The sequence below is a fragment of the Schistocerca cancellata genome, chromosome 9 (genome assembly GCF_023864275.1).
Source record: "Schistocerca cancellata isolate TAMUIC-IGC-003103 chromosome 9, iqSchCanc2.1, whole genome shotgun sequence".
Lineage (NCBI taxonomy): Eukaryota > Metazoa > Arthropoda > Insecta > Orthoptera > Acrididae > Schistocerca > Schistocerca cancellata.
Window position 1 is genome coordinate 18,639,420 of NC_064634.1, and position 12,170 is coordinate 18,651,589.

Below are 12,170 nucleotides of genomic sequence, written 5' to 3' on the forward strand. Positions count from 1 at the left end.
GGTACAATAATTCTGCATTACGCCTAGTTTCCTTCATCTTTTCAAATTCCTTTGACATTCTTTTTCCAATCTACGTCATCTTTGCCTTCGTTAGCTTCCTCAAGTTTGAGGCATTGAGTACATTATCCTTGATGAATGTTCTATAGATTTCACAGACACGGAAAAACACTGTCAATTGCTTCTTAGTGTTAGGAATAGGAAGTTGCCTAATGCCTCCAACTTACTCGGTTATGTAAATACCCTCCTCTGAAATTATGTGACCTAGGAATTTTATCTGTGATTCACCAAATTTTGATTCGCCCAGATTTGCTTTCACCGTTAACGTGTCAAATGCGTCTAGGAGGGCATCTAATCTTTCCAAGTGTTCATCCCATGACTCAATCACAACTAGTGCTTCATCCACATAGACAGTGACTTTTTTAAGTAAGTCTTCGTCTAGAATTTTATACAGTGCTCTGATTAATTCAGAGACGGATACATTAAGGCCAAATAGCAGAACTTTGAAATGGTAACTCCTGCCAGTGTATGTAAAAGCAGTATAATGGCGAGATTCTGGGGCAAGAGATATTTGCCAGTATCCAGTGGCCAAGTCAGTGCTACTGAGTGTATTCGCTCCTCGAAATTTTTGTATCAATTATTCTACCATCCCTGGATCGTCCCACTCTAGTTCAATGATTCTGTTCATTGTGTGTGCGTCCAATACGATCCCAACTTCCCCATCCTTTTCATCCACTACAAACAGGGGACTATTATACAGACTGTTGGCTCTTTTTTATAGCCCCAAGGTCCACCATCATCTGCATCTCTTCCTCTACTGCTTTCCTTTTTGCTAGGGGATGGAATATTGTTTACACTACTGGGCATTAAAATTGCTACACCAAGACTAAATGCAGATGATAAACGGGTATTCATTGGACAAATATATTAACTAGAACTGACATGTGATTACATTTTCACGCAATTTGGGTGCAGAGATCATGAGAAATCAGTACCCAGAACAACCACCTCTGGCCGTAATAACGGCCTTGATACGCCTGGGCATTGAGTCAAACAGAGCTTGGATGTCGTGTACAGGTACAGCTGCTCATGCAGCTTCAACACGATACCACAGTTCATCAACAGTAGTGACTGGCGTATTGTGACGAGCCACTTGCTCGGCCACCATTGACCGGACGTTTTCAATTGGTGAGAGATCTGGAGAATGTGCTGGCCAGGGCAGCAGTCGAACATTTTCTGTATCCAGAAAGGCCCGTACAGGACCTGCAACATGCGGTCGTGCATTATCCTGCTGAAATGTAGGGTTTCGCAGGGAATGAATGAAGGGTAGAGCCACGGGTCGTAACACATCTGAAATGTAACGTCCATTGTTCAAAGTGCCGTCAGTGTGAACAAGAGGTGACCGGGACGTGTAACCAATGGCACCCCATACCATGACGCCGGGTGATACGCCAGTATGGCGATGACGAATACACGCTTCCAATGTGTGCTCACCGCGATGTCGCCAAACACGGATGCGACCATCATGATGCTTAAAACAGAACCTGGATTCATCCGAAAAAATTACGTTTTGTATTCGTGCACCCAGGTTCGTCATTGAGTACACCATCACAGCCGCTCCTGTCTGTGATGCAGCGACAAGGGTAACCGCAGCCGTGGTCTCCGAGCTGATAGTCCATGCTGCTGTAAACGTCGTCGAACTGTTCGTGCAGATGGTTGTTTGGCTTGCAAACGTCACCATCTGTTGACTCAGGGATCAAGACGTGGCTGCACGATCCGTTACAGCCATGCGGATAAGATGCCTGTCATCTCGACTGCTAATGATACGAGGCCATTGGGATCCATCACGACGTTCCGTATTACCCTCCTGAACCCACCGATTCCATATTCTGCTAATAGTCATTGGATCTTGACCAACACGAGCAGCAATGTCGCGATACGATAAACCGCAATCGCGATAGGCTACAATCCGACCTTTATCAAAGTCGGAAACGTGATGGTACGCGTTTCTCCTTACACGAGGCATCAGAACAACGTTTCACCAGACAACGCCGGTCAAATGCTGTTTGTGTATGAGAAATCGGATGGAAACTTTCCTCATGTCAGCACGTTGTAGGTGTCGCCACCGGCGCCAACCTTGTGTGGATGCTCTGAAAAGCTAATCACTTGCATATCACAGCATCTTCTTCCTGTCGGTTAAATTTCGCGTCTGTAGCACGTCATCTTCGTGGTGTAGCAATTTTAAGGGCCAGTAGTATAATACTGAATGGCTTATGGTCCTTTATTTTCAGACTGAATTCTGGTTCTCTCATGATACCCAGCTGCAGAGAGAAGACATTATGATGCTTGTACAATATTGTAGTTAATTTCCTCTGAACTTCTTCATCCAAATGTGTCACCCCTTCGAGTTTCTTGCCCACCATATCTTCCCTATGCTGACCCTCTTGCACTAATCCGTCGTAGAATATCACCACACCTTCCTCCTCAATCTCTTCGTCTTGTTGTTCTGCTGTGAGCTGCTCTTTATTACATAAGACCACCCGCTTAAATCCTTCCTCTCCATTCGCTGGTCCTCTTCTATAAAAGTTAACTTCTTCCTTTCTCTCTTTTGCTTCAACAGTGTCTTCATCAAAACTTTCTACCGCTTCCACATACTATCCTATAGTATGCCGTGTTCGCATCGACCAACTCTTTGTAATTATGCTGTGCAGATGGAGGTGATATTTTAATTTTAACTACTGACGACGCCTTTGGCACGATTGCTTTATGTCTCTCCACTGCAGGATGTGATTTTAGTGTATTTTTGCTTCTGATGAAGGTATATTTAGATATACCGAAACCATGGTCAAGGATTTCAATAAATCTTTATTCTGCAACTGTTTGTGTATTATCATTTACAGTGAAGATTTTCAACAGTTGCTGCTTCTGTCAGGTTTAAAATTTTGTCAAAGGTAATCAACACTTGCTCTTTAATGGGATTCCACTTGGCAGCTACAGCATTCACAACTCTCACACCATTCACTGAAAAATTCGGGAGACTGACACTTGCATTCGATATTTGTTCTTATAGCTTCTGGGATGTAGCACGTGCTTCACTTCTTGTGTCTATTAGGACTTCAACATTCATTCCACACATTTTGATTTTAACCATAGGTAATAGATAATATGGGTTCTTTGGACATTTGCTCATTTTCCTCCATTATGTCTTCTCGCAGATCTCCACCATCGTCGTGTTTAATAAGGTTAAAATTGGTCTGTTCGATCTCACTCCCAACCAGACCACACCTTTAGTGCTGTTTAGTTTTCTGTACTCCCTACTTCTTCAATTTGTACCTCATTACCCATTCATCTGTCTTCTCTTCTGCCATAAATTCTTGAATCATATTTTCTCCGGCGATCATTGTCAAATTGATGGCCATTACAATGGTTCACATATCAATGACCACTGCCCCTTTCTCTGTAACTTGGTGAGTTGCTAAACTAATTTACTTGGTAGTTATTTTCTCGCCGCGCGGGATTAGCTTAGCGGTCTAAGGCGCTGCAGTCATGGTCTGTGCGGCTGATCCCGGCGGAGGTTCGAGTCCTCCCTCGGGCGTGTGTGTGTGTGTTAGTCCTTGGGATAATTTAGGCAATAGAATGGTTTCTAACTCCTCCAGTACTTCTATAAGTATCTCTGTCTTTAATCAAGCTCCCAGATCGGTTTCCTTGCACTCTTCGGCTCAACTTCCTCTTAATTGCAAATATCATTCTGTCATCATTTAATGCTTCCTCCAATGTCTCGTTCAGCTCCCATAAATGTTCAGAAAATTCTCTCAAGGTAGCCCTCCAAGTGTTAAAGAGGTTTGTGATATAGTAAATCTTCGGCGCTGTGCATTGATGACTCTTGGACCAGAACTTTTTCAGGAATTCTAACTCATATTGGTCGTAATGACAGAGCTTCTTCCTTCTTCCTAACCTCCCCTCTCCTCCCAAGTGAAAGCTTCACCATCCATTCTATCTATTGCAAACTGAATTTTATCTCCATCTCTAAAATGTAATGGGAAAACCCCTCTTAACCACTTAGAGTTAGTAAATATTATCAGGTGCAGCGTCCCTTTTGGTTTATACTTCTGCTCTATGTTAGTTTGTGCATGCCTGTTATCAGCGTTCACTAATGAAATAACACTACCTCCCCCTCACTATTAATGTTGTACTGCAAATCTTCCTATTGATCTCTTCAGTTTCACTCTCCAGCTGGTGTATACTAACCTGCAACTGCTTACTATCGTCCGCAACTTTCTGATTGTCTTCTTGCCTCTGCACTTCTATCACCTTCTATAAATTTACTGTCAGATCCTTTCGTCTGTTTCCTAGCCCATCAAGAGCCACATTACATTGTTGTTGCATCTGTCTTGCTTCTTTAATCCCTTGATCTTGACGTGTCTCTACTGCGTGGACCTTCTTTCTAAGTCAATTTTAACTCCCATGATACCTTCCTCAACCTTCCCCGCTTTCTCTTCTTGCCCATATCTTTGCAGAGTTGCCCTTCGTTCTGCAGCGGTTTACTATTCCTTTCGTCGAAGTCTCCAGTAACCCTCTGTACAAATCTCTTTCATTTTTCTTATTTTTCTGTGCTATTTTCTCTAAGCTCTGTACGGTTTTATGTGATCTTTCTTCATCTCCTCAAGCATTCACCCCTTTGTTTTCTCGTAATAACTTCTCCATGCTTTCTTTATTCTCTGGTGCCCCGTTTTCTACGTTTTCTCATACCCTCTTCTCTTCTTTTTCTTCTGATACAAAACGAGTTAGAGGAGATATCTGTTGTTGTTGTTGTTGTGGCCTTCAGTCCTGAGACTGGTTTGATGCAGCTCTCCATGCTACTCTATCCTGTGCAAGCTTCTTCATCTCCCAGTACCTACTGCAACCTACATCCTTCTGAATCTGCTTGGTGTATTCATCTCTTGGTCTCCCTCTACGATTTTTACCCCCCACGCTGCCCTCCAATGCTAAATTTCTGATCCATTGATGCCTCTGAACATGTCGTACTAACCGGTCCCTTCTTTTTGTCAAGTTGTGCCACATACTCCCCTGTTATGTGATCTACCCATCTAATCTTCAGCAATCTTCTATAGCACCACATTTCGAAAGCTTGTATTGTCTTCTTGTCCAAACTATTTATCGTCCACGTTTCACTTCCATACGTGGCTACACTCCATACAAATACTTTCAGAAAAGACTTCCTGACACTTAAATCTATACCCGATGTTAACAAATTTCTCTTCTTCAGAAACGCTTTCCTTGCCATTGCTAGTCTACATTTTATATACTCTCTACTTCGACCATCATCAGTTATTTTGCTCCCCAAATAGCAGAACTCCTTTACTACTTTAAGTGTCTCATTTCATAATCTAATACCCTCAGCATCACCCGACTTAATTCGACTACATTCCATTATCCTCGTTTTGCTTTTGTTGATGTTCATCTTATATCCTTCTTTCAAGGCACTATCCATTCCATTCAACTGCTCTTCCGAGTCCTTTGCTGTCTCTGACAGAATTACAATGTCATCGGCGAACCTCAAAGTTTTTATTTCTTCTCCATGGATTTTAATACATACTCCGAATTTTTCTTTTGTTTCCTTCACTGTTTGCTCAATATACAGATTGAATAACATCGGGGAGAGGCTACAACCCTGTCTCATTCTCTTCCCAACCACTGCTCTCCTTTCATGTACCTCGACTCTTATAACTGCCATTTGGTTTGTATACAAATTGTAAATAGCCTTTCGCTCCCTGTGTTTTACCCCTGTCACCTTCAGAATTTGAAGGAGAGTATTCTAGTCAACATTTTCAAAAGCTTTCTCTAAGCCTACAAATGCTAGAAACGTAGGTTTGCCTTTCCTTAATTTATCTTTCAAGATAAGTCGTAGGGTCAGTATTGCCTCACGTGTTCCAATATATCTACGGAATCCAAACTGATCTTCCCCTAGGTCGGCTTCTACCAGTTTTTCCATTCGTCTGTAAAGAATTCGCGTTAGTATTTTGCAGCCGTGACTTATTAAACTGATAGTTAGGTAATTTTCAAATGGTTCAAATGGCTCTGAGCACTATGGGACTGAACTGCTGAGGTCCTTAGTCCCCTAGAATTTAGAACTAGTTAAAACTAACTAACCTAAGAACATCACAAACATCCATGCCCGAGGCAGGATTCGAACCTGCGACCGTAGCGGTCTTGCGGTTCCAGACTGCAGCGCCTTTAACTGCACGGCCACTTCGGCCGGCAGGTAATTTTCACATCCGTCAACACCTGCTTTCTTTGGGATTGGAATTATTATATTCTTCTTGAAGTCTGAGTGTATTTCACCTCTCTCATACATCTTGCACACCAGATGGTAGAGTTTTGTCAGGACTGGGTCTCCCAAGGCCGTCAGTAGTTCTAATGGAATGTTGTCTACTCCCGGGGCCTTGTTTCGACTCAGGTCTTTCAGTGCTCTGTCAAACTCTTCACGCAGTATCATATCTCCCATTTCATCTTCATCCAGATTCTCTTCCATTTCCATGATATTGCCCTCAAGAACATCGCCCCTGTATAGACCCTCTATATACTGCTTCCACCTTTCTGCTTTCCGTTCTTTACTTAGAACTGGGTTTCCACCTGAGCTCTTGATATTCATGCAAGTTGTTCTCTTTTCTCCAAGAGTCTCTTTAATTTTCCTGTAGGCCGTATCTATCTTACCCCTAGTGAGATAAGGCTCTACATCCTTACATTTGCCCTCTAGCCATCCCTGCTTAGCCATTGTGCACTTCCTGCCGATCTCATTTTTGTGACGTTTGTATTCCTTTTTGCATGCTTCACGTACTGCATTTTTGTATTTTCTCCTTACTAAATACCTAGGAATTACAATTACGAACAACTTAAATCGGAAAGAACACGTAGAAAATGTTGTGGGGTAGCGGGCAAAGGATGCATTTTATTGGCAGTACACTTACAAGACGCAACAGATCTACTAAAGAGACTGCCTACACTACGCTTGTCCGTCCTGTTTTAGAATACTGCCGGCCGTTGTGGCCGAGCGGTTCTAGGCGCTTCAGTCTGGAACCACGCTACTGCTACGGTCGCAGGTTCGAATCCTGCCTCGGGCATGGATGTGTGTGATGTCCTTAGGTTTAAGTAGTTCTAAGTTCTAGGCGACTGATGACCTGAGCAGTTAAGTCGCATAGTGCTCAGATCCATTTGAACCCTTTTGAAGAGCCAAAGAAACTGGTACACGTTCCTAGTATCGTGTAGGGCCCCGTGAGTACGCAGAAACGCTGAAACACCACTTGGCAGGGACTGGACTAATGCCTGAAGTAGGGCATGAGGGAACTGACACCATGAAACCTGCAGGGCTGTCCATAAATCCGTAAGAGTACGAGGAGGTGGAGATCTCTTCTGAACAGCACGTTGCGAGGCATCCCAGATAATGTTCATGTCTGGGTAGTCTGGTGGCCAGCGGAAGTGTTTAAACTCTATAGCAATTCTGGATATGTGGGGTGTCGCACTGTCTTGCTGGAATTGCCCGGGTGCGTCCGAATGCACAATGGACACATACGGATGCAAGTGATAAGACAGGATGCTTACGTACGTGTCAGCTGTCAGAGTCGTATCTAGACGAATCAGGGGTCCCATATCACTCCAACTGCACACGCCCCACACCATTACAGAGCCTCCACCAGCTTGAACAGTCCCCTGCTGACATGCAGGGTCGATGGATTCGTGAGTTTGTCTCCGTACCCGTACACGTCCATCCACTCGATTCACTCTGAAACGAGACTCGTCCGACCAGGCAGCATATTTCCAGTCATCAACAGTCCAGTGTCGGTGTTGACGGGACCAGCCGTGGCGTAAAGCTTTGTGTCGTGCAGTCATCAAGGGTACACGAGTGGGCTGGAAAGCCCATATCGTTTATGTTTCGTTGAATGGTTCTTACGATGACACTTATTGATGGCCCAGCACTGAAATCTGCAGCAATTTGCGGAAGGGTTGCACTTCTGTCACGTTGAACGATTCTTTTCAGTCATCGTTCGTGCCGTTCTTGCAGGATCTTTTTCCGGCCGCAGCGATATCGGAGATTTGATGTTTTACCGGATTTGTGATATTCATGGTACAGTCGTCAAACGGTCGTACGGGGAAATCCGCACTTCATCGCTAACTCGGAGATGCTGTGTCCCATCGGTCGTGCGCCGACTACAACACCACGTTCAAACTCACTTGAATCTTGAGAACCTGCCATTGCAACAGCAGTAACTGATCTACCAACAGCGCCAGACAGTTAGTGTCCTATATAGGCGTTGACGACGGCAGCGCCGTGTTTTGCCTGTTTACATATTTCTGTATTTGAATACGCATGGATATAGCAGTTTCTCTGGCGCTTCAGTGTCACTTCTACTGCTAATGGCGACTGAGCTGTCTTGTCAAAAACTTTTACAAGACCCTGAATCCCACCCGGGAGAAGTAAAATTTATCTTTTACTCTTATAAGGTTTTTGTGTTGAGTAACTAGAGAAGGAACAAGATACCACCCATCCCTTTTACATCACGATCAATACCACTGGGCGCGCAACTGTCCTCAAAACACACTGAACATATCTGGATCACTTCCGCTTGGGACGAACTAGTGGTAGTCACAGCAACACCCCCAGGAAGAGAGCACCGACTCGCTATCCACTTCCTCTGCATCAGCATAAATGCTAACATCAGCAATCCCTGCAGTTCGCCGGCCGGAGTGGCCGAGCGGTTCTACGCGCTGCAGTCTGGAACCGCGCGACCGCTGCGGTCGTAGGTTCGAATCCTGCCTCGGGCATGGATGTGTGTGATGTCCCTAGGTTAGTTAGGTTTAAGTTGTTCTGAGTCCTAGGGGACTGATGACCTCAGAAGTTAAGTCCTATAGTGCTCAGAGCCATTTGAACCCTGCTGTTCAGTTTATGTGAGGCCTGTGGGAACACTCCCCTCCCTGCAGGAAACGCCTGTTCCACCTTTTCTTCTGTCCTCGCCGATTGTTACGTCGCAAATGCCGGGTACACCAATTACTGTGCATTCCATACAGTAAAATGTGGCGTACAACTGCAGCAGAATCAACACTAACCGCGCCTGAGCATAAGGTAGTATTAGCAACGTGCGGTAACTTCACAGAGAAAATTTAAATAATTTTTAATAGCCCTTCAAAGTATCATTAATTAAAACTTCCGGGCTGAATTGCCGTGGTCCATATATAAAACTTGTTCTCCTTCCTGACGTTTCGTCGCCTACTGCGGGCAACATCTTCCGAGGTGAATCGGCGACTGGCTGCTAGGCGCTGGAGGTCCCGCTTATACAGAGCGCTTAGATGGCGCCACCACTTAACACGTGCTTTCGACTTTAAAACTATCTCTGGCTAGTGCCATCTCTCTCGATTACAGGTAATCGATTGTCACTTGGTTGGTACAAAGTTGACCGCCATATCTTGTCTACTTTTAATCCTTCTTCTTTTTTATTAAAATTATTTCCGTGCTTGTAGATCTCTATAGCTTCTCTATACATGCGGGCATAATAATGAGAGGTCCTAGCTGTCACTTTTGTCTCACTAAATTTTATTTCGTGATCAGCGTCTTTGAAAATATGTTCCACTACACTAGACAAGATGTGGCGGTCGACTTTGTACCAACAAAGTGACAATCGATTATCTGTAATCGAGAGAGATGGCACTAGCCAGGGATAAAGTGGAAAGCACGTGTTGAGTGGTGGCGCCATCTAAGCGCTCTATATAAGCGGGACCTCCAGCGCCCGGCAGCCAGTCGCCGACTCACCTCGGAAGATGGTGCCCGCAGTAGGCGACGAAACGTCAGGAAGGAGAACAAGTTTTATATATGGACCACGGCAATTCAGCCCGGAAGTTTTAATTAATGAAGACGCCGGCCGTGAAAGCTTACATCTACATCTACATCCATACTCCGCAAGCCACCTGACGGTATGTTGCGGAGGGTACCTTGAGTACCTCTATCGGTTCTCCCTTCTATTCCAGTCCCGTATTGTTCGTGGAAAGAAGGATTGTCGGTATGCCTCTGTGTAATCTCTCTGATTTTATCCTCACGGTCTCTTCGCGAGATATACGTAGCAGGGAGCAATATACTGCTTGACTCTTCGGTGAAGGTATGTTCTCGAAACTTCAACAAAAGCCCGTACGGAGCTACTGAGCGTCTCTCTTGCAGATTCTTCCACTGGAGTTTATCTATCATCTCCGTAACGCTTTCGCGATTACTAAATGATCGTGTAACGAAGCGCGCTGCTCTCTGTTGCATCTTCTCTATCTCTTCTATCAATCCTATCTGGTACGGATCCCACACTGCTGAGCAGTATTCAAGCAGTGGGCGAACAAGCGAACTGTAACCTACTTCCTTTGTTTTCGGATTTAATTTCCTTAGGATTCTACCAATGAATCTCAGTCTGGAATCTGCTTTACCGACGATCAACTTTATATGATCATTCCATTTTAAATCACTCCTAATGCGTACTCCCAGATAATTTATGGAATTAACTGCTTCCAGTTACTGACCTGCTATTTTGTAGCTAAATGATAAGGGATCTTTCTTTCTACGTATTCGCAGCACGTTACACTTGTCTACATTGAGATTCAATTGCCATTCCCTGCACCATGCGTCAATTCGCTGCAGATCCTCCTGCATTTCAGTACAATTTTCCATTGTTACACCCTCTCGATACACCACAGCATCATCCGCAAAAAGCCTCAGCGAACTTCCGATGTCATCCACAAGGTCATTTATGTATATTGTGAATAGCAACGGTCCTATGACTCTTCCCTGCGGCACACCTGAAATCACTCTTACTTCTCCATTGAGAATGACATGCTGCGTCCTGTTATCTAGGAACTCTTCAATCCAATCACACAATTGGTCTGATAGTCCATATGCTCTTACTTTGTTCATTAAACGACTGTGGAGAACTGTATCGAACGCCTTGCGGAAATCAAGAAACACGGCATCTACCTGGGAACCCGTGTCTATGGCCCTCTGAGTCTCGTGGACGAATAACGCGAGCTGGGTTTCACACGATCGTCTTTTGCGAAACTCATGGTGATTCGTACAGAGTAGATTTGCAGTCTCCAGAAAAGTCGTTGTACTCGAATATAATACGTGTTCCAAAATTCTACAAGTGATAGACGTTAGAGATAGAGGTCTATAGTTCTGCACATCTGTTCGACGTCCCTTCTTGAAAACGGGGATGACCTGTGCCCTTTTCCAATCCTTTGGAACGCTACGCTCTTCATGTTATGACCTTCAAAGTATACTGAAGTGTTACTCTTTTCCTCAGTTTGCCACCCGGTGGTTCGTTAATTTAGCGTGAGAGGTATGAGTGTCCTTTTTTTTCCACTTGATTTACAGATAAGAACGTGAGCGCCCTGCCAGCGACACGCCGGCCAAGTATTCTGAAGTCACACTACCTGGTGTTTGGGTTCCTCGCCTTCGGAGTGCTGGTGCTCATCGGCAGCCTGGTGTTCACCATACTGTCGAGTAAAGAAGGTGAGTGGCACACACGTCTCTTTGCTGCGTTCGGATTGCGTCACACAGCAGACTGATTGGTGACTCTGAACACTTGCGCCAGTGAGACGCAGGCTCTGCAGACGAATCCGGTAGACGCGCCGCTGCGCCCCCTTCTACAGGGGCTCTTGTCTGCCCAGCCACCAGACGGCTCATACACGATCTGATGACAAGTATCTGGACACCTGTTACTGGAGATCAATGTGGGCTGTGTCGTCCCTTTGTCTTTAAGGCAGTAGCCGCGCCGTTTGAGGCGCCTTGCTACGGTTCGTGCGGTTCCCCCCTTCGGAGCTTCGAGTCCTTCCTCAGGCATGGGTGTGTGTGTTGTCCCTAGCCTAAATTACTTTAAGTTAGATTAAGTACTGTGTAAGCTCAAGGACCGATGACCTCAGCAGTTTGGTGCCATATTGCGTTACGTAAAATGGTTCAAATGGCTCTGAGCACTATGAGACTTAACATCGGAGGTCATCAGTCCCCTAGAACTTAGAACTACCTAAACCTAACTAACCTAAGGACATCACACACATCCATGCCCGAGGCAGGATTCGAACCTGCGACCGTAGGGGTCGCGCGGTTCCAGACTGAAGCGCCTAGAACCGCCCGGCCACACCGCCCGGCGACT

General features: G+C 45.0%; 1 protein-coding gene across 1 annotated transcript in view; it reads left to right on the forward strand.

Annotated features, from left to right (window-relative positions):
• LOC126100720 (peptidoglycan-recognition protein SB1-like) overlaps positions 1 to 12,170 on the forward strand; it is a 153,162-nt gene that overhangs the window by 104,847 nt on the left and 36,145 nt on the right. The window contains exon 3 of the mRNA XM_049911339.1: positions 11,393 to 11,530. Within this exon, the coding sequence (XP_049767296.1) occupies positions 11,393 to 11,530 (138 nt within the window). The remainder of the gene's footprint in view (positions 1 to 11,392; positions 11,531 to 12,170) is intronic.